This window comes from Pelecanus crispus, chromosome Z (assembly GCF_030463565.1).
Source record: "Pelecanus crispus isolate bPelCri1 chromosome Z, bPelCri1.pri, whole genome shotgun sequence".
NCBI classification, from domain to species: domain Eukaryota; kingdom Metazoa; phylum Chordata; class Aves; order Pelecaniformes; family Pelecanidae; genus Pelecanus; species Pelecanus crispus.
The window spans coordinates 17,049,901-17,073,671 of NC_134676.1; the positions used below are offsets into that span (position 1 = coordinate 17,049,901).

At 40.9% G+C, this 23,771-nt stretch overlaps 1 protein-coding gene across 1 annotated transcript in view; it reads right to left on the reverse strand.

The window, feature by feature from the left end:
• The window catches only part of OXCT1 (3-oxoacid CoA-transferase 1), an 84,390-nt gene extending 65,623 nt beyond the window's left edge, over positions 1-18,767 (reverse strand). The window contains exons 1-4 of the mRNA XM_075726055.1: positions 18,684-18,767; positions 15,834-15,942; positions 14,358-14,448; positions 1,030-1,165 (exon numbers count right to left, since the gene is read on the reverse strand). Coding sequence (XP_075582170.1) covers positions 1,030-1,165; positions 14,358-14,448; positions 15,834-15,942; positions 18,684-18,767 — 420 coding nt within the window. The remainder of the gene's footprint in view (positions 1-1,029; positions 1,166-14,357; positions 14,449-15,833; positions 15,943-18,683) is intronic.
• Positions 18,768-23,771: the final 5,004 nt, after the last annotated feature.

Here is a 23,771-nt window from a genome sequence, read left to right on the forward strand (position 1 = left end):
TGCTAGATAGTCTGTGTGTGCGTGCCATTCTTTCCCCGGGAATCCTCAAAACTACTCTAAAACAGCAGTCCACAAAGCCAATTACATGTCTAAGGAGTTCAAGGTCTTCTAGATGAAAGCACTGAACATTAAGTAGGAAGAAGAAAAAAATGAATTCTGAGATTTGCAACTTTTGAAACATGAGAAGTGACAAGTCCCTGGTTATTTCCATGTCAGCTGACTGGGTATAAAAGGAGCTTTTCTGCCTACCTCTGGGATTCTAAGAGACATTCCTAAGAGATGGAGCCCAAGACCCTCTTCTCCATAAAAACTTAAGACTGTTGGTTTTCCCAGGGACTTAAATCAATAGCTGTTTAAAGCACAAAGGTTATGTGTCACCTTTGGAAATGCCACACACTAATATGCTGTAGGCTTTAAAGTTAAGAGTACTAATTTCACAGAACTAGATCTCAATATAATGTGACTGACACTCATGATTTTAGGATCTCATTGCATTCAGGCTATTTGGGTAGCTTGGCAGTGCTAAAATAATTAAAACTACGGTGCTAAAAAGTAAAGTTGTAAATATTGGCTCATAATGCTATGCAGAAATTAATTTAGTTAAGATTTAATGACAAGCCCAGAAGAGTTGTCTCACAATGAACTGAAATCTCCTAACTTGACTCCTACCCACTAGGTGGCAGACACTGCACACACAACATCCCCAAAAGCACACAGGAGCTGCCACCAATGCGGGAATTCAGCAACTATATGTATATATCTATCTATATATACACATACACACAAAATTAATATAATGTAACAAGTCACAAAAGGAATTCACACACTACAACCACTCAGTTCTTAACAGACCAGTTGCAGCCTACAGCCCATGATCCTAAGACAGCAAGTGCCATCTGTCTTTACTGCACATCTGCACACAAGCAAAACATCTGGATTGCAAAATAATTTTATAACAGCACTTAATTATTATTCTACTCAGTATTTTAGACAAAAAGAAATCACCAGTCTCCTACAGACGCTCCTTACCTGTGGCGTAAGCTCAACTTCAAGCTCACCAGATAAATACTGGCGTTCAAATTCAGCGTTTTCTCCAACATATGATGACACCATGCGTTTTATCTGCTTAGTCTGAAGCAGAAGACCAAGTCCAAAATTGTCAACACTGTGCAGAAAAAGCCAGACAATACTCAGCATTTATAACAAAGTTTTGTTGTATTCAAAGCATTTGACAAACTTTAATGACTTAACAAGATAAGACAAAGTTATCTCCCCACATTTAGACATAAGGAATTGGAGACAAAAATAAAATTCCAGCTTTCCAGAGGGAGAACATCAAAGCTGCAATTAAAATTCAGGAGTCCAGTGCTCCAACCTCATCTCTTCCAAGGCACTGAATATATTCAAAACTTCATTTTAAAGACATTTCACATGTAACAGCTACAAATACCATCGTAACAAGTGGTGTTATTTTACATATCTGCTCCTTTAAGAAGTCTGACTAGTTAGTAAAAAGTCATACATTGCACAACCTGGCTTTGAGTGAACAAAGACTTATTTTTTGTTTAAACTCTTGTTTAAACTCTTGCTCCCCAGGAAAAAGGCAAACGATTGCTTAGCAGCTCAAGGAGAAAGGTACATTCACATTTATAGTGCCGGTTTGTATATAAGGTAAGAGAATATCTGTATTTATATTTTCTTATTACAGTAAATAGTTCACTTTCTTATTAAGAAATTGCCTACTCCAGCAAAAGATAGTAAGACTACAGTCAAGATTTTCTTGTCTGTGTCATAATACCAGCTTAAACTGAATGCCAAAGATAACATACATTTTTCTTGTGCCAGGGCTTCTAAATTCTGGTATCACAAGAACATGTTTCAAGAGTTCCTGTAACAGAAGGGCTCTATAAAAAAAGGTATTTCAATTTGAAAAAAACATGAGGTTAAAATATAAAAATGGAAATAAACAGAGATTATATTACAAGGGCATTTCTTTCACATTTCCAACACATTATGCAGGATATTGGCAGACTGGTACATGTGTGCGAAGCTCCTCTACATTTATGTTGGTCTCTGCAACGTTATCAGTGGAGAACTCAGACCCTCCACTTCCACTAATGGGAAAGATGCCGTGATCCAGAAGCACCTCACAAAAAGTGATGTATATCTGCCACTACTTGTCTCAGTATGACTTAATTACCCACACAATGGCTTGACATTTCAGGGTAAGAAATACTGAAAAATATCAAAAGAATCCTTTAAGAAACCAAACTCATTATCCAGCATGCTGTAATTAACATGCACATGTGCTTACAATATATGCATCCTAGTGAAAACACCCCTCCTGAAGAAGAGCTCCAAAAGGGCTGTCTGTATTTTCTAATTCTATTAATTGCTTCAGTGAAATATATCCCTTTCCTACAGAAATCTCACCCTCTTGGTATTCTTACACCACCATGTCTACAATATTACTTCCTTCTCTAGCTACAGTCAGAAATGAACTCTCTTTCCACCAGATGGAGGAAGTAATGCATCAGACTGCTTTCCCTCTATTCTCCCTCCTTACACCTTACCCAAATTACCACTAAGTATATCCCCTAACCCTGGCTTTATAAACTATGGTGATGGGAAAAAAGAAAATGTAAAGGAGACATGTATAAGTACTGTAATACATAGCTATACTCCCCATACAAAAAACCACTATCTTACTCAAAAAAGGGGGAAAAAATCCCCCAATTTAAAAATCAAGATATGATGCTGAGTGAGCTGAGGACTATGTGTTTTGCACAATAAATCAGCGTAGGTCAGAGGAAAGAACCCACTGAGCCACAACTAAACCTCATTTAACGTACGTTAATACTCTACCACTTCAGGATCCACATCAGTGTCCTGGTTTCGGCTAGGATAGAGTTAATTTTCTTCCTAGTAGCTGGCATAGTGCTGTGTTTTGGATTTAGGATGAGAAGAATGTTGATAACACACTGATGTTTTAGTTGTTGCTAAGGACTGCCTATGCTAGTCAAGGACTTTTCAGGTTCCCATGCTCTGCAAGGTGCACAAGAAACTGGGAAGGGGCAGAGCCAGAATAGTTGATCCAAACTGACCAAAGGGCTATTCCATACCATATGACATCATGCTCAGTATAGAAACTGGGGGGAGTTGGCTCGGGGGAGCAATCACTGCTCGGGAACTGGGTGAGTATCAGTGGGCGAGCAATTGCATTGTGCATCACTTGCTTTGTATATTATTATTATAATATTGTTATTATTATCATTACTATTTTACTTTATTTCAATTATTAAACTGTTCTTATCTCAACCCAGGAGAGTTTCTCACTCTTACTCTTCTGATTTTCTCCCCCATCCCACTGGAGCAGGGGGAGTGAGCAAGCGGCTGCGTTGTGCTTAGTTGCTGGCTGGGGCTAAACCATGACAATCAGACAACCCAGCTGCGACCTCCTGGCATCCTTTCAAAAGGCCAGATTCAAAAAGTTTACTATTATGCAGTATTCATTTTCAAATACAGAAGCAGTAACAATGAACCCACTTTTACAACAGCACCACTATCCTCTTGCTTGCCAGCGCTGATGAACCATAGCACGTGTTGCAGTGCTGCATGTGAAGGGAGAGAGGCTGAGCAGAGCAGTGCCAGCACCAGCTCTTCGCCTCCTACAACAACACTCACAATAACTGCACGGACAGATGTGCAGTCAGAAAGACTTCTCAGCTCCATGCATAATGAGGACTATTTTAAGGTTAGTCCTGTTTTAAGAAGATAGCTCACTTCTATGCATACTCAGGCATTTTGGAAACGGCATGAGAGGAACTGAAACAAGCTTCTCTGACCTGGTTCTCTGAATTTATTCTATGTTCTCTAGATGTAAAGAACTTGACTTACTAGCTATAAAAGCCTTCTCCACTCCCCAACTCTGACCTATTAAAAAAAAATTTAAAATCTAACTCTGATGCAATGTTAAAAGTGTTGCAGTGCCCAAGCCTTGAGAATAAAATGCGTGCTGCCTGGAAACAACCTATATTTCTAACTCCCCACAGGAAAAAATTGCAGCAGTTTGAAACTAAAACAGCTGGGAATAGAGCAGAAAGAGGAGTCTTGTGGGCAAAGAAAGGGATTAAGAAAGAAGAATAAAAACACAAATGTCAGAATTTCCTGTATAGGATCGCTCAAAGCAGGACATTCCCTCTCACAAGAAAACCATCAAACCCTGCCCTCTTGTTATGAAAGGTAATAAGCAAATTTAACAGACCAGCCAATATCTGACAGCAGGTTAATGGGTTTGTATAACTAGAGTAGAGTGTAGCAAATGTACAGAAGTTAAACAAAACTGTGCAGTGCTTTGTAGTGCAAGAATAAGCAGGGGCAGCTTGAACTGCTTACAAACCACAGTTTGCTACTTCTATGTGTCACTCAGGTGGTTAAGACTGCTCTTACCATTGCAAAACTTGGAGTCTATCAAGTAGAAACAGGCAGACACAAGATTTCTGCATGCAGACAACAATTCTGAGTGCACATTCACATGAGAAAGGGATGGCAACAGAGGGTCAACAGCAGATTTGTAATAGTTAAAGAAATTTCTTCCTCGTTTCACTAAAATATATAATCCTTCCTCCTACAGTCTCAGAAGCTGGACTGGAGCACATTGCCCTTAGGATTTTGCATATCGTCCTGCAGCATCCCATGCAGGATCCCATACAGATACACCTGATTCCCTCATCTACTACAGGAAGGTAGTAGAAATCTCAAACAAAACTTTGTAGTTACAAAGTTCCCTATAGAAATTTAATAGAAAATTGCCCAAAATTATTCTCTGTCACACTTATCCCAAGTTGTTCCTCACTTCTTAAGTCACTCTTTCTCCTCACCTCAAAGGCAGTCTATTAAAAAATAAAACTGCAGTGAGGATCAGTCACTGAGCACATAGGTCATACAACCTTTTTTCCCTAGCACAATGAGAAGAGGAATTTTACCTTCAGAAAGTCATGCACCAAGAGGCTCTGCCTGCCTGGTAACACAAAATTCCCAGGCACATTTCTTCTTCAGAGCAGCATCACAAAATCCAGTTGCTGTTACTCATCTTGTACGTTTATTTTAGATGTAAATTTCTTAAAAGAAATATAGTGCTATCCATCTTTTTTAAGGATGCAATCTGCATTCAGGTTTCCGGCTCAAGTAACCCTTTTGCTTTCCATGCACATCAGTTTTCCTCTCACCTCCACCAAAACTCATTTTGAGCACTTCAGCCTATTTTATGTTTCCTACATTTTTTTCTTATATTTCAACATCCTAAGAAACCAGCATTTCACACAGCAGTGAAATGCTGTTCTCACTCCTGTTCTCACTACCCTTCGCTCTTTACTTGATATCTCTATCCCAGAATAAAAATAAACCCCAATTTCTGGTTTAGGAAAATTTCTTTCAATATAACATTTTTAATGTTACTTACTTGTTCTCTCTTTCCATATTTTGCTGCTTTCTTGGTTGTTTTCTTTTAGGCACAAAAGTTTCTTTGAACTTTTCAGCTTAAATTATGTCTATGCTGAAAATGTTACCCCTTACAGCATCTGTCTTGCAGGCAATGCCCTTCCTATCAAATAGTAACCATAAAAAGAAAAAAAAGATCCTTTACTGAGTACGTGGAAAGAATACATCCTGCATACCTATTTCAAAAGCTGGGTTCAGTCCTTTAAAAATGTAAACAAAGACAAGTGCAGTAAAAAAAGTGTTGCCCTAGATAGGAAGGAAAAAGGCATAATGGAATATATATGATATAGTTATGCATGCTGTTGGAAGAGGGAAAGTACACATTAATGCTAGACAGAGAATGCATTCCTTTGTTCTCAAAATTGTTAAGATTTCTAGAAGTTTTCCCATTCTGTATTAGGATGAAATCTGAATCAACAGAACACACAAAACACATATAAGAAAATAGATCTAACCTGGCACTCATCAAGAACGTAGGTGATGCAAGTTCCCCATTCTACTGATGCGGACAAGAAAAAGCAATCACAATTAAGGAGATCTGGTTGTTTAGCAACACATTCCTTCCTATTGTTTTGCCCCTCTCAGACCTACAAAACCTTCCTGTCAAAAACTAATGTCTGCCTTTTCTAATAAAAAAATTAGCCAAAGACTCCCAGCCAGATCTAGCCCACATATTTCAAGCATACTGTAAGTAGTCAAAGGCAACATGTCAATGTTGCACTCCAGATACACAGTTAATTTGCAGCTCTCAAGCCTTTCTCTTTGGTGGCTCAAGCAAAACACGTTCTACAGCATCACAGGAAAGAAGTGATTACCAAAATTTCCAAGCTGATAAAAGCTTCACACACCAACACACCCTACACAGCCTGATGAAGTAGCGAATAGAAATTACCTTCTTATGCAGAAAAAAGGAGACTTGGAATGTCACACTACTCTGGCAAGAGACATAAGATGGCTTTTGGGGTTTTTTTGAGTAGAAGGAGATACACTCTCCTCTCTCTCCTGTCTTTGTAAAGACACTTATAGGTGTCTAAGAAAAATGGGGGTGGTCAGGACAGCCTGGCTGCCCTTACTGGGAACACTGGAAACTGCTGGTAAGCAGCATCAGTTAGCATGCAGGCTTCATTCTACATCTCTTAAAGAGAAGTATTCCTCTATATTTGTTGTTCAAAGATTCTCCAGGACCTCTGGTGCATATTCCTGGGACATCCCACCAAGACCAGAAGTCACTGGCTATGAAAGATTAACATGAATATTTGAGTTTTGGAGAATTAAAACATGTTGGCCAAAGAGGACCTAACATGATGCCCTACCTGACCTTTCTCCTTTCATAATGTGGGGATTGGAAGGATGGGAGGGTAACTACATCACCCCTGAAGACTATGGATTTAGAAAGAAAAGCATGCAATAAGAGTCCTGGGACAAGGCTCCATCTCAGGCAGAAACTAGAGTTTCCTACAATTTGCTGTTGCTGCAAAAAAGCATACTTATGGTTGGTCCCACTCCTTGAGAATGCTTTATGTAAAGACATTAGTCAGCTTCTGGGGATACATGAGGAGTATCTAGGCATTCAGCAGGTCTGAGTGCTGCACAGCTATACATGAAACTTGGTAACAGATGGACCTGTTCCAGAGCTAGAAATTTCACTGGCAAGCAGGAGAAGGAAACAATTTCCGCTATCATTCTCCATTTAAATGAAGCTTCATCTCATCTGTTTTACTTTGTAACATCAGCTTTTCAGTGCTCAAAATGATCCGCTCCAAGTTACATGCAATCACGTCTCCCAATACGTCCACACTGCCTAGGGAAGTCCAGATATGCTCCCCAACTAAAAGGAATGCATCAATCACTACCTGTTTGGCACCTCTTAGTAACATAGCCTTCAGGCTCACAGGGGTGCCTGACTATAGCATGGAAGTTTACCAGCATGAGAGAAGGTATGTGGCTGAAGATAGCATTCAAGTTCTTAGTGATGCACATTCATAGGTCCACAAGAATAATCATGAAGTATAAACCTGGCAGCACCAGGTCATCCTTTATAGCCTTTGTGCAGAAAATGAGTAGACGCCTATTACATGGCATTTGCCAGAAGAGACCAAACAAAAGTGCAGGCACACCAAGGGTAAAATAAATGTGGACAATCGCTCACACAACAGCTCTTGATGACTTGTCTTCCCCAGTCATCTAGCTGGCTCTTAACAGTGAGATTATGTTCCACAATAATCCCCCATGCGTTACACTGGAAGATTACTAAGGAGCCAGCTCAGATGATACTGTGTTTTTCCTCCTTTTCTGTCTCCCACTTCCAGCAGGGTACATAGTATGAAGGCAGGATGAGGAATGGGAGTCAACTAACAAGGAGAGGAAAACAAATTCAGCTCATAGGAAGGTAAGTTAGACAGAGCCATAATGTTTATTCCCGCTATTGGTTCTGGAGACACTGTCTTCGGCCACCTGTTTTCTTCCCTTTTTCCTAGGATATTTTCCCACCTGTCCTAATGGGAACTGCCTAATGGAAAGCAGAAAAGAGAGGCAGAAGCTCTCTGAGGGAAGGTGACTGAGAAAAGGGAAGGAAGAGAGAAGTATGGGTGCTGCCATATGCTAAGGCAGTCCTGGACAGGAGAAGGAAGAGGTAGGACAGAAAACAGGGCAGTGGGTCACAGTTCCCAGCAACCACAGAACTGTCTCACCACCTTTTCAGCCCATGGCAAAGGACAAAAGAATCACTGCACTGAAATCTCTCTCAGCTCAGCAGCCTGGGACTTCGGCCACTTCAAGGGGAGAAAGAAGAAAGAAAATAAAGGAGCCCGCAGTTGCCAGGAATCACAAAGCCCTACGTGCAAGTTGGCATGACTGAGCCTTAAACTCCCTCTGCTCCTTCTCCACAGTGTTTGCACTGCACTCTTCTCCCTCCGCTACTAAAGTTTTCTGTGGGAACTCTGTCCTCTCTGCTCCAAAAACTTCACCTCAGCTCCAGCCTCACAGCAAAATGGCAGTTTTCTTCCTCCACCATCCTCCCCCAAAAACAATGCTCCACTCCTGTAAGAACGATGGGTGCTGGCATACAGGCCAACTCCATCAAAAGGTTGTGAAGGCAGGTAATTTTTGAAGAGGGCAAGTACTGTACACTGGATGGTTACATCAGCAGTAAGGTCTCCTCTTCCCACATTCCTTTCTGCTATGAAACGGTTTATTGTGGTTTTATTACAACAAATGAAACAACTCTATTCAGAATTTTTAAAATTTACCATATTTTTCCTTCACAGTGAAGTTATATGGATAGCCTTAATCCAATAAATATTTTAATTTCATCACAAACATCATACTTCAAGTGTCTCCTGGCTGAAAGCTAGGTTTAACTTCTATTGCTGCTTTTCTAAAACCAGGTTCACACAGCTTCTCGACCACACTGAATTCTATACCTATTTTGTCTTTCTTGTTTGTAATCACAACCAGAAAACACAGCTGATTTCACAATAGTTCCATGTAGTGCAAAGTTTAGTACAATTCACCCTGCCAAAATCCTAAATAAACTCCACACTAAAATTAGCAAGATGACCTGGTCAGATTTTCAGGGATTTACAGTTCACACAGTGTCACCAATTTAACTGCTGTAATAAAGCACCTGATTAGATTCTTTACAAATAATGGAGATGATTTAAAAAAAAACCTGCTTCAAATGAAAGTATTTTATATACCTTGCCTCATTATTTTAGTAACTTGCCATGTGCAGGATTTTACCTAACTCCATTCTCTCTCCACCGAGAGAGGTAAGAGTCATTGGTGACCTTGCATTTCACTTCTGAAAGTGTATTTACTTTGGGATGTTTAAAGAATTTCTTATGCATATATAAAAATGACACACACAATGTAAGATACTCTGAGCATCACCTTAATCATATCTTCGTGTACATACAGGCTTTCTTCCCAGTCCCTCATAGACTTTCTTCAGTTACCTTTTAGCTCTCTCAATCATGGGATTGTCAAATTCATGCCATCAAAACCACCTGACACCTTATACGATGTGAAAAAACTTCCCAACTTTCTTTGAATTTGGAATGCAACTTTCACCTGACGGTATTTTTTTATATATTTTTTATATATATGTATATATATAAAAAAATATATGGTGCAGTAAGTTTACCGTTGCATCTGATGCCATAGAGTAGTGCCTTATCTGGAGATTTGGGAACTGCAAACAATCCATTAGGAAAACAAGGGTATTATGTTCAACAGAACTAAGTAACAGTGCACTCAGGCATCATAACCAACAGTTCAAACATCTCAAAGATATCTTCTCCTTACTAATGTATAACATTGTAACATAAAAAGACCTTCCTTCAAAAACAGCAGAGACCAAAGGTTCAAAAAGCTGGTAATACCTTTTAAGCAGACAGTCCGATCTGTGATAATCTGACAGCATGCTGTCAATCTCCTTTTAGATGATCACACAGGTCATTAGTAATCATTAACTGTGACTTCTCTATTTTTACTGTAAGTGAAACCCTACTGTTCAACACTATTGCATTCAAAAATAATGCATATTTAAGTCTCAAAAGCAGACAAAGCCCGGTGGAAGTAGCTCATTTGATACAACAGTCAGACCACATGTGCAGCTACTACAAGTAACGGACTTCTTTACTACCAAGTACAAACTCAGCCTATTGAGGTGGCAGAGACAGAATGGAAGTGTTGATCTCAGAATGTGATTATACCCAGTTACCCATTTCATTAAGCAAAATTAATTAAAAATAATATTTGGTGCCAATTTCTTAAAACTTTAATTTTAAATATTTGGCTGTGTTGACAACAACATAGTTTTTGTTGCAACACTAATCCTGAAACAACAGGTCTGATAGCTGGCATTAGGGAAGTCTTAGCATAAGCTGACCTGAAACGCCCAAGTCCACTGTAACTTGAAATCAGTACGCAACAAGATACCAGAAAGTCACAAGGAGATGAAGAAACAGCCACATGCAAGAAGGTACTGCATAGTAACCACAACTATGTTGGGAATTTACTGAATCAAGGTTTAAAATAAGGACCTACCGACATATGTGGAGCAAACCAAATTCAAACAATAATGCAGCAAAAATTTAATAAAATGGGTTTTAGTAGCTTACTGACACAGCATCCTCTAAATTTGAAGGGCTTATAATAACATAGTGTAAAGAAATACTTAAAGAGTATGAACAAACTTGGCAAAAGAAGTTACAAAGGAAGGTGTGAGAGGTTGTATTTCAGAAGTACACCCACCCACCACGGTATCTTTCACTATCTCCCCTGTTCACAAGCTCCAGTTTCCCCTGCAGCAAGCTGTGTAAATACCAGAGATACTGGATATTTGTACCGTTTCCCTTTCAAACACTTTGCCTTGTTTGGCTAGGCAAGAGAGTAACTACTCTTACAGGTGTGGTTTCACTAGCTAGCATATGCACTAGCATAATGCACAGCAACAGACATTAAGTTTAGCAGTATGATGTTTCTAGCCAGGGTACCTAAGAACACCCCATGCACTACTGTACAACCTGTGCTTGGCAAGCCTTTCAAAGGCCAAAACAAGGATTCTACCTGCCAGCAACTCCGTGATTTGAACCAGGATTTGCAGGAGAAATCTCCTCCCTATTACACTGCAGCACAGAACAGTAGGGTGTGAACTTGTGAACATCCTGCTGCTTTAAAGTTGTTTCCAGACACTGCCAAGCATTTCTAGTCTTTGCTGAACCTTCTTTCCAGCTAAGAGAGAGTTGGTAAGAGCGCTTCAGGACTTCCTAATTACTGCTTTCCTCTAGATGCAAGTGAAGTGCTGTCTCCACTGCTGCTATTTTAGTTATAAACAGATGGCTCTCTAACACATTTTGTGGTTCACTCATATTGAAAGACATGTGACTTAATCCATGTAGCTGCACTGTTCTCCAGAATAGGTTGTCTGTCTATGTACTTGGCTCCTTCCCTGCCCCAACTGCAAGTTGCCTGCTAACCCCACTGCAGGATGAGAAAACCTAACCACAATCAACTACCTCCTGTTTGCTAGAAGAGCTGGAGAAGAGAAAGCAGCTGCAGCCAGGAAGACGAAACACAGCAGGGCAACAACTGCAGCACAACAGCACCAAAGCAAAACACACTGAATTCTGAGGCACCTTGGACAAGTGGAAAGTTACTCACCCCACAAAGTCCCTGACATCCCACGATTACAGCAACAATTCACCCTTTGAATACTATTGCTGCAGGGTATATGATTGCTGTGCTACTTCAGTTTTCAAATCCATTTATTAGTGCTGCAATACTTGACAATATTGCTATACTTTTTGACATGGCATTAGAAGATGCTTAAATGGCATCAATCACTGTGATGAGGATTCCGACTTTATTAATGATGACATCTGTGCTTTAACGTGGCTCCCAAACCCTACCAAACTAAAGTTCCACGTAATAGTAATACAATAAATAAAAACAATAGATGAGACTATATTTTATTATTAATTTCATTTCAAAATAAATGATACTGTTCAACATGAGAGCAAAACCAGGATTTTTACAAACTAGACTTTATGAAAAGCCTAGATGCCCTCCGGCATTTCTAAATCATTACACTGTTCTGTGAGGAGCTTACATTCCATGAACGTTCATGGAAAACTAGTTTCAAGAAAAGAAATTAACTTTTGCTTTCCCACCAGCAACCAAACATTTTACAGTAATCACTCCAGCCTCAAAGTCCAAAGAATTTTCAGGAAAGTTAGCATTATTTCAAGCCAAATTAATTCTAATCTATAACACCAACAACCATATGCAGAATACAATACAAAATGTCATCTTCTCCATTCTATTCTACAAAGCTTCTCTTTTCGCTTTTTATCACAAACCCTCACCTCCCTCCCAGAAGCATCTGTGCAATCTCTCTATCTGGATATATGTATGTCATTCAGAAATAGAGTATGAGGGAAGTGAAAGATCTCCAAGTGATTGATCTTTCCACTCAAAATTATTTCTGTCTCTTTCTCTCTCCTTTTTATCATCCAGCAGAAATTGTTTCCCACAAGAGTCTAAGGAGCTTGAGTGTGACTGTTTATGTGCCAAATACCAATACAAATCATATCTGTTCTCCAAAGAATGTGCAATGGCAAGCATGAAGCACTGAAAAAAAATGAAGGCATATTGTGAAATTCAGTCTCAGAAGCATGGAATATATACATATGTGTATATGTAAAAAAACCTAGATCTGTGGTTTTAACTTATGTTAAATACAGTCAGGTTAAAAACAAATCAGACTGAGATACAAATCTACGGACAAAGCATACAGGAGATGTAATGATGCAGCTGAAAATAGCACAAATCATTATTAGACAAATCCCACCTACTTCACTTCTTTTGCAAGCCTGGAGGAATTGCAGAATCAAGGGTTGACACCTATTCTCATTTTGTATGAAGAACAAAGAAGTTCTTTATACCCAAACAACTTTTCTGGCTTACATAAACTTGTTTCTAACATAGGTACAGAAGAAAACGGTTTCCCAGTGATTTTTGGTTTTTCCCCTACAGCTCTTGTTCTGCAACTGGATAAAGGCTGAGCTTCTACAGAACAGATGGGAGACTTCCAAGCCCAAGGAAAGGGCTCAAAATTGTGAGCATTAATGAAGTTCCATGAAAACAACACAAAATTCTTATTATTATTTCACCACAAATACAGCATTCAAAAGTAAAAAAGTTCACAGAAAATGTAATAACACAGATATTACCATTTGCTGAAAGTAAGCAACATTACAAAAAATAAAAAAAAAACCCAAACAGAAAGAACGCTCACAAATTATCTTCCTTACCAACTGGGGTGTGTAACCCCCGTACATCTAGCTGTGAGAAGACTCCCAGACAACAGACAAAACAATAGAGTTTCACAAGAGAATAGAGTTTTGGATGAGCTCCCTAATCAAAGAAAATTTGCAAAAGAAAGTACAATAGCACTAGGAGACATCACTCTTCCAGTATTCTTTAAATCTACAATGAACTCAATCACACTGGAATTATTATGTTGCTGAAGGTGACATTTAATAGGATAAGCCACTGAACCAAGGTTACGGACAGCTGCAGATGCTAGTCAACCAACAACACTGCAAGGAACAGAGTATCAGTCTTACTGACCAGGCTGATTTCAAATACAAGTCATGTATTCTGTGTATCAATATTTTTTCATTTCTATTTTATCAATGCATTTCAACAGAAGTGGCTGTAGTTATTTCTCTATATGAATATCGTTAGGTATTGCGGAATCTACTACAGAACAGCTTGTGTAAAAATTACCCCTAATGAGAATCTGAGAAATTTTATGTAAAAGAATTATTCTGTCAACCCCACATGAATTTCTTAATGGGCGAACATTTAAAAAAAAAATCAAAAATTTCAAGGCCCATTACAGAGGCTCTCTAGTCTTTCATCATAAATATTCTCCACTGTTCTGTTGTTCGCGGTTTTTTTAAAGTAACAGAATTACAATAAGAAAGTCAGAAAGCACTGAACTGCAGTTAAAAAAAAAGAAATCCCTATTTAGAACTTCACACACACACACAAAAAAATCACTGATACTACATTTAAAGCATCTTAAGTCAGAATTTTCAGTTACAGTCCACCAGTTAAATATATGTAAATATACATATTTGCAACCGTCTACAACCATGACAACTGCTCCCTGATACAGTACTGTATTTTCTGGGCTCACTCCCAAAATAGCAGTTTCAAACAAAGCTGTGTGGTTAATATGAAAATTCTTATGATGAAAAGTAAAACTTTTTCATACATATCAGCCTTTTCACATGAATGGAATATTTAGTCTGTACTTATTAAACCACAGACATATGAATACCTACCCTGCATTATTACTGACTGCTGTTATTCCCTTTACTCCAGTCTTCAGTAACCCCCCAATGAGGTTTTCAGGAATACCACACAATCCAAACCCTATGTAAAAGAAAAGAAAATTGAATATGTAATAGGAGTTTGAAAAAAACACAGATTAATCCGAAGTCTGAGAATGTGCACTGCTTAATTAAAAATCTTTCCTGAGTAGAACAAGCTCCTTAGTTGACTAACCAACACTTCTGGAAAGAGCTGCACCCTAGTACTGGAATCTCCCGGACACTAGATGCTTCCCAGTTTGGATGAAAGCCATTTAACTGTCAGAGGTCTGGTCACACACGAATGGCCTTTTGTAAAAGAGCTCCAGGTCCTTGGCTCTCCTGACGTGCGTCCTAACCACTGTACTCATTACTCCTCCTTCTCCTTCTACCCAACTAACCTTCAGTTCTTTGCTGCACATAACAATGTCAAACAGGAGGAGTGAGGAGTTCTCCCACACAGCTTAGCCTGTAATTAGGTGATAAAAATCTGGGAATTATAACGCGCTTGGGAAGATGTGTAACTGGAAGCACAGCAACCCTGATCTCCACCGATGCCTCACACTCCCACCTATTATGCAAGAACGCAGTATGCCTAAAATGAAATACCACGCCACATTTGAGGTGCCTAAGTCTTAGGCCAGACTCTAACGCTACAACTACTACCATTTCCTTCCCAACGACTTAGCTTCAGATTTCCCTTTGTTCCAACAACAAAAATACAACAATTCTTCCTAGGAGGCATGCTGCCTCATTACGCATCCCCAGTGGATTTCCCATGTTTTACAACATCACATTTATTACTTCTTCAATACTAAAAATTGCTTATAACCTACTAAATAGAGAGATCACTTTTCTTTCAGTAGATCAAATAGCATGAAATTGTGGAAATCATGTAGAATATTTAAAAGCTCAAGTCACAGTGAAAGTCAGTATGACACAACTTCCCGACTCCTCTGGAAATGCTACACCTAACCATTTAGTGTAACTTAGATAAGTATTAGCTACACTTCCTACAGCCAGAAACAGGTTAGGTGATTTTGTTCAAGGTCACAGAGACCCAGCGACTAGGCAGATAGAGACTACTACCATAAAAATAATTGAAACAAATTTTATTTCTTCACCATCCGAAACAACGATGCTAACTCGAAAAAGCCCAAGTTGATTTTCTGCATTCAAACTGGCAGAGTAAAGTCTAATACTTAACTAGTGGGGAAAAAACTTAATGATTTTTCTGAGGCTTTTTCCCTCCCCGAAGAAACAAACTGGGATTTTCTCACTGAAAGAGTCTGCCCCTCATTAGCAGAGTAGGAAATCACTTGTTTAAAATACCCATACAAGCATATGGATTCTTAAATCCGTTAATATTAGAAGAAACACGGTAAAACAGTAATAAGTATCACATTAATAGAACATGTGACTGTATCCATAAAGAATTTAAATATTTACCACCAACAAGTATAGTTGCCCCATCAGGAATATCTTTTACAGCTTCAACTGGATCAGTATAAAATTTGGTGTTGCGTTGACAGCTAGTAGAAAAATAGCATCCACAAATCTGGAACAACATTAAAGGAAACAAGTGAATGAATAAAAAGCATTATATAGCAGCTTTATAATGATGACCATCCCTCTGGCTAGATAAGGGGGAAAATATATAAAAAAAGATATTGCTACTGTAACCACTAAACATTGCAGGGGGGAGAGAAGGGTTCAGGTCTCCAAAACAAGGACTCTATTGTCTCTCTATCCCCCACATCACCCTTATTTTATGACATTCATATGTATTATGAAGGCTTTAGGCTTAACATGAGCTGCATTAATTTGACAATATTCAAACAGATCTTGAATTTCTGAATTCCACCCTAAACTGCTGACAGATTGTGACTTACTGCGATCAGATTCACAAATACAATTCCTCAGTGTGAGTTAGAACAACCCAAAGACTGCTCTAGCCTATATATTGCTACTTGTAGCTCCAAAGATATTCAGACACCAATCATAAGCAGAAATTGCTGAAGCAGAGAGCCAAAACCACCACAAAATTTGAGTGGAGGCCAAGGAACAATACAAAGTACCAGGCTGTGCTGGCAGTGTAGTAAGCAGTGACTTCCTTCAACGGAGTGAACCTTCCCCCAGCTTCTTAATGCAGTCGTAGAGCTCTTTGTGTTGTTGAAGAACAGCCCAGAATCAGAGCGACTCCAACTAATGACACAGGAAGGGCAAGAGGGAAATCAACACAAATCCCACCCCCAAAACTAGACTTCACAGTGCAAAGCCATTACACAGTAACCATCATAACTCATCTATTATATTCTTGGGTCACAGTTACCCTTTTTTTTTTTTCCTTCTTTAAGTATTTCCCACTAATACTACCATACATTAATACTAATCAACTACTGTCAAGGCACCAGAAGCAATTAACATTTAAGTCACTCCATTGATACAGTCTTCATAAATCCAGAGTATTTGGAAGTTCAAATATTACCTATTGGTGTTTCCACTTCAAATTTGATAGTAGAGTGATAAATTTTAAACTGGGAATGAAGGAGAATGACTTAATAAGTAATAAACAAGCTAACCTTCACGGTTTAAAGACAATAGCCTAATTCTTCCCTAAAGACTTGCCTTAAGATCCAGTTACAACCAGGGCAGTAATTTTTGGCTCAGTTTCAAGATTACACAAACTGCCTTCTTTAAAAAATTAAGGCTGCAAGAGTTTATACTGAGTATTAGGAAAACTTTTCTGAATGGAGGCTTATCTCCTCCCCAATGAAAACACTGATGTTCCTCTGCTTCGATGGGCTCAAAAAAAAGGAAAAAAAAAAAAATCAGTACGTGGGTCATAAGGAACAGTGCCAGGTGAGAAAGAGTAAAAAACCCTTCCCCATGCTCCATTACACCATGACTATTTCTTTCAGAAACATCTTTTCATGGCAGTAAAGACTGCAAAGAACGTCTCTTCTGGTCACATCTGGTAGGCAAGTGACAAAATGGGTATTAAGTGCTGGTAGCCTTGGGAGCCGCAGTACAACAGGGCTGGAAGTGGGCATGAGGGCCAGGGCTGGAAGGAGACCAGGCCACTGCCGAGTCCCTGTACCCACACAGAGGAAAATATTTTAAAGAGACCACATGGTACCTTTTCTTTAATCTTCCCAACTGCCTGTAACAGTGGGGAACAACAGAGCAGCATGTGTTACATAATGCGTGCATTCCCAGGTTGAATGTCTCTAACGAGGGTATCTGCCCTTCTATAGCAAATATGTTCTTTTCAGCCCCTTTCCCACCCACTCTGACATGAGACCAAGGGGCTTTCAGGGAGCCGAGGTGCCAGGGATCACCCACCCTCCCCTGCACACTGGGGCAGCAAGCTCAGGAGCTGGCTGCAATTCTGGCAGCCCAGGTTTAAAGAGAAGTAACAAGGGGACAGATGAGCTCCTAGAACGATCAACAAAATCGAAGTAAATTTTACAGAGGAGCAAAGTATAACTTAGCAAAACAAAGAAAGAGCTGTAATTATTTGCCCATAAAGACATCAGGAAGAGTAAACACGGGCATGAGGAGAGCAGATGAGCTGCTTCAACTGAAATAAAATAAGCCATAGAAACAATTCTGGCTGAAGAGACAAAAATTTAACTTGGCTACGGCTAAACGTGGGCTGGAAGATCGGTGAGGTCTGGCAGAAGCTTCCCGCAGGAAGAGCAGAGCAAGCCAGCCGGCCGGCCGCAGGGCTGAGCCCCACACGTCTGCGAAGGGCGATAGCGGGGCTGCGGGGGAGCTGCGCTGCTGGCCTGCACCCTCCCTGCCCGCACCTGCAGCCTGCCTCTAGGGAAGCCCGACGTGGCGAGAGCAGGATCGAAACAGTAGCATACTGCGACTGTGCTGCGATTTCAAATGCAGGGGAAATGGGGGAAAAAAAAAAAAAAATTAAACCTCAAAGCCAAACCTCCGGGCCGGTCCCCCAAGGTCACCGCATCCCAAGCCGACGCGGGGGCCAGGCCTGCCCCCGGGCCGCGCTCTGCCCTCCTCCCCGCCGCCCGCGCGGGCCTCCTCCGGGCCGAAAGCCTCACGGCGACAGAGAAAAGGGAACAAACGCCATCACTTCCCCGCGGGAGCGGGCAACGCCGCCCTCGGGGCCGCAGGGCTCCCCCGCCAAGGTCACCACCGCCCGGGCGGGCGCGGCGGCGAAGGCCCGGCGGGGCAGGGGGACGCGGGCCGCCGGCGGGGCCGGCCGCTGCGTGGGGAGTGCGTCCGAGCGGCGGTCCCGGGGCTCCGGCTGCCCCCGCCGCCTCGCCTTACCTCAGCCCCGGCACTCCGTGGCCGCCCGGCGGGAAGGAGGATGCGGCGGGCGAGCGGCGACAGGAGGAATTTGTACGCCGCCATCTTCGCGCTGCGCGGTTCTCGGGGAAGGGAGCGGAGGGGCGGCGGAGCTGGGCCGAGGCGGCGGCGGCGGCGGCAGCGGCTGCTGCTGCTGTCCAACGCCGGGCGAGGGGAGCGGGAGCGGGAGCGGGCGGGACGGCGGATGCCGCGGGCGGAGGGAGGCTGGGGGGCTCGGCCCTGACGGCCGCTGACGTTGGCTGCGCCTGAGGCGGAGCCGCCTGAGGAGGGGCCGTCGACGGAGGGGAGCCGGCAGCCCTGAGGAGGGGCCGTCGACGGAGGGGAGCCGGCAGCCGCCGGCTCCCCTCCGTCGACGGCCCCTCCTCAGGCGGCTGCGGCCCAGGCCAGGGCGTGGAAGAGCTGTCCAGCCGCCCCGCCGCTCCCCGAGCCCGGGGAGCCCGGCCCCGGTGCTGTCCCCAGGGCAGGGTCAGTCAGGGGGCTCAGCCCCAACTCCTGGAGCCTGAGGGAGCAGAAGCCCACTGGTACCCCCCGACCCAACAGTCACGGGTTCTTAAAAACCCCTCAGAGCCACGGAAAACACAGGCGGACAAACCCGTCCATGTTACAACCACTTCACTTATTAAGGCTGGGGGTTTTTCCTCTTTCTTTTTTTTTTGCTCCGTGACTTCCACAGGTGGACAACTCTGATGCGCCGTCGCAAGCGTCTCCCCGTGATGTCTGCGGCTTAAATTTCTGTCCTACCACTTCATGACCGAGGGCTAACATCACGAGAACTAAAGTAAGGACAGAGGCTTTGAATGGTTAAAGTTTCCACCGCGCAGCCCTCAGGGTGAGCCAGGCTCCAGTAAGCGCATGGTCTCCACAGGGCACTTGGATGCTATGTTTGGGTGGGAAAATGTTACTAGAATAGATGCATACTTGTTTAAGCAGCCACGTGATGTGAACTGCTGGCATTTCTGCTGCCACTAGAAGGAAAATTCAAAGCATGCCTCCACCATTATTTACACTTTCTAAAAATACCCCGCATGATCAGTGTATGCCCTAACAATGCCCGACGGAACAGAAGGATTCGCAGAAAAATGTAAGCAGCTGTTTAGATGCAGGAAAAGAGAAACTCCCCTCACACACATGAAAGGAGGTAACGCTTCCTGCAAGTCATGCTGATCCTCCTCTCGCTTCCAGGCTGTCTCCAACGCAGCTGCTGGCCTCACTGTACTTAGCCATCATGGTATGAACACGCAGCAGGATAATTTACAATAAGGAAGCCAAGGTTTTAAGAGCGTGCTGCCAGTCTCCAAAGCGTTTGTGCACACGCGGTCAATTTTATTAAGAGCGCTGGTCCAGCCTTGCAGGTGCTGGTCCGTGGCCCCTGCCATGCCACCCTCTTAGGCATTTTAAAAGGTGGTGGTACCCGTAGTTACAGTTCACATAACAGACAAACCTTGCAGATGCCACTGAAGCGTAGTGGAGACACCTTCACTGTCAGGAAGATTCTGGGTTTGTGGGGTTTTTTTCTAGATATTAGCTGTATTTAGCTAGTCAGTTAAGTCTGGGCAGTTCCAGGTGTAAAAAGCTACAAATTACAGGGGCTTAGTGAACTGAAAAACAAAGTAATAGCATAGCTTGTATTCTTCCAGGGCTATGCATCTGCAGAAAAGTTTTACAGGACTGGATTTCTGAACCTCGGTTCTACCTAAATTTCACATAAACCTGTAAATTCCTTAAGTCACGTTTCCTTTCATGAAAAAAATTCCCTAAGTATTGAAAAACTTGTCTAAAAGAAGTTTATTCTCTTCAGTTCAATAAATATCTTCGTTTAAACCAACACCATGCATTCTCGACTTGTCAAAGCATTCACTCTTGAGTACTTGTTATATAGCCAGCTAGCATTTATTTTACATGGGGTTCAGACTATTTGGGCCTCCAACAGTGTTCCTCCGTGCAGGCTGGAGGAAGGGGGCTAACTGCATGCAGTAGGTGTAGGGCATGAGTAGTAATACCTCCCTGGAACATCTATTATGCAAAGCCGGTAATTCTACTTACATAAATTACAGTTTCTGAACTAGGAAATTAAGGGGATGCAACTTTTTCCTTATCAGGTGCTATGGATTATCTAAACACAAAATTATTAAAGAAAATTGTGCAAAGTCCACATCTTTGGACTGCAAGCCTCTTATTTTGGCTTAGAAAAGCTCCAAACATAACTGAATGAGTAGATGAAAGAATTTGTTCTGGAGTAGTTTATAAAGGATAGTAGATCATCTACTTTGTCTTAATTTTTAAGATGTCTTAAAGCTTTTCACACAACATGGACTACAACTAAGCAGCCAACATGAAACCAGTCTCTAAAATGATCAAGAATATTTTTAATATAATCTTATTTTGTTCATTGAAGTAAATCACGTAATAGTGGTAGCATGCGAGTCAAACATTTTTCAAGTTCAACAGCATTTACAAATGAGTAGCGAGAGAGTTTTGAGCCCTTATGCCAAAAACAAGTCAGCAGGTGGGCATTCTGGAGCTACCACAGGTTAATCATTATATACATGGTATAACACCAGCTTACTTATGCTACTGCGAAGCATAATAAGACGTCAAAGTCAGCACTCCAATGCAGTGAAATAGTATTTCCCAGAGAAGCCACCAAGAGTTAGCACATAGGCAGGCTACTTTCATGTGTTTGATTTACCTGTACAGGGGGAAGAAACAGAACTCTGAGATTAACAACTTTGTTTCTAGACAAACTTCTTAAAATTTGTTTATACTTAACCCAGATTTTAGCTAATTAAAATTTAGCAATTTACCTTTCTTTCAGATCTGCTGGAATTTGGCAAGCAAATTCAGTTACTGAGGCATGAAAATCACGTATGGAGACACACAGAAGGGAAAGCTCATTAAACTATGCAGCAACTAGAACACACACAGAACACCAAAACTTACCTCCAACATATTAATAGGTCCCAGTTCTGAAACAAGAGGTTGGTGTTTAAGTACTTTTGAGTATCACTCAAAATACTAAAGTATTTTTTATGTTTATCATTTAAAAGCACTTGAAACTCATCTTTGGATAAAGTGGAATGAACCTGATTCCCTTGATACGGGATGGAAAGTCAAAGAAAATTGAAAGATTTTTTCACAGCATCTACATCTTCCTGCAAGAATGGAGGAAAACAAATAAAGGAAGGATATAAAACTTACCACACCAACCTAAAGGTATTAGATAATTATAAATATATTTCAGCTGAGAACATAAAAATATTTACAAGCTGCTGTGCAATACATTCAACAATTTTAAGATCAAGTCATAGCATTTACAGGAAATATATTTAACTAGGGGAAGACAAAAGGGCTGCCACCTGCATCGCCAAAGATTACACTAGTAAGCCATGTGAACTTAAATATTCAGCTTATTACCACGGTTCAGGTGAAAGGAAGGTCATTACAAAGAAAAATTTATATTTACGGGTCTAGTGAAAACTGAAAATCATCAGGGATTTGGCAAATTAAAGTTCATTAGTCAAAACTAAATTGGAAAACAAATAAACAAAAAAGGCAAAAAGCCATCTTCTAGACAGTTACGGAAAAGTAAAGCAAATGAGAGAACCACAGAGCCAAGATTTTTGAAGGAAACAACCTGTGGAGTTGTTGAAGAATTGCTTTCCCAACTACCTCCTGCAACATTTTCTCTTCACAGGCCTCAGCTTAAGATCAAACAGGATACCAAAGTATGAAAAGATCCTGAAGCTACGTAATAAGGAAGAATCAACAACCCTTTGGTAAGAGCAGTTCTTTATCTCTGAAGGAGCTCTTGAGGACCTCTTGAGCAGACAATAGAAAGTGAACAGATATTTTTGTTACAATGAATACCATAGTAGAATACAGGAGCTCACCTAATTAAGAAAATAATAATAATAAAAAAAGATTAATTGGATGAGGAGGTCCATATTGTAAAAAAAAATCTGGGGAGATTTTTTTGTTTTTTTCATACTAGTCCAGTTTCCATTATAGCAGTTTCATATTTTAGGCAGGAGGCGCTACTTTCATATAAACAATATAGAAGTTTCTATATTGTGTCAGACTATCATATTATTACAAGCTGAGATAAGCAACTATGCAGAACTTCTTAGAAGCCACTGAACACTTTATACTTGGTCACAATTGGAGAACTAAAGTTACTGCAGCAAGTTATTCACTTATTAACCTTGACAGCACTGAGAAATAGCCACTGAAATATCAGTAGTTATATCAACAGTTAAATAGTTACTTCAATTCAGTAGTCTTAAAAATACAAAACTTCAAACTTTCTGACCACTGCAAATGCTGCGCCACAATTCAAAACCACAGTACTTACAAGGTGTAATTATACAGTACTGACAAATAAGGTGTCATTTTTGTTTAAATAGAACCACAAAGTCTGTTACTCAGCATGATCTTTGGCACTTCTATTCATGTTCATATACTGCACATTGAGTAACTGTCATCAACACTGTCTAAATTAGTTAAGTGGTAATAACCTTCAACAGTGACAGTCAGTATGTCTACTAGTTCTGGATAAAGGATAAGTGGCTTATCATTCCTTTACAGCAGGAGTGAGGAATAAACCAAAATGTCTATTCAGCAGATATTTGCAGACATCAGCTGCACAAGTTCCATATGTTTGTGTATTGATATTTATGGAGGCTGGTTTAAAATCTTATTCAGAAAACCTACTAATCTCTTACTCCTCATTTTTGCCAGGAATTTTTTTCTGCAAGAATGCAACACAACAGGAAAGTCTTTCTTTTCCTCCCTCTGGCCAAGCTGAAAGAATGGAATCATTTTACACTCCATACCGGTAGTGTTGTAAAAGAGTAAAGGTAAACATAACAAAAGGGGCTACGGAAACAATAAACTGTAAACAGGAATCCTGAGAAGCTGTCACACTGCAAGTCAGTTCATGTTTGGTAGCACTACTGTAACAGGCTTTTCCAGATTCTGCAATGCAACATTACATTAATAACCTGCAGCAGTACTTTAAAACAAACCTCATCAGCAACAGAAATACTTTAA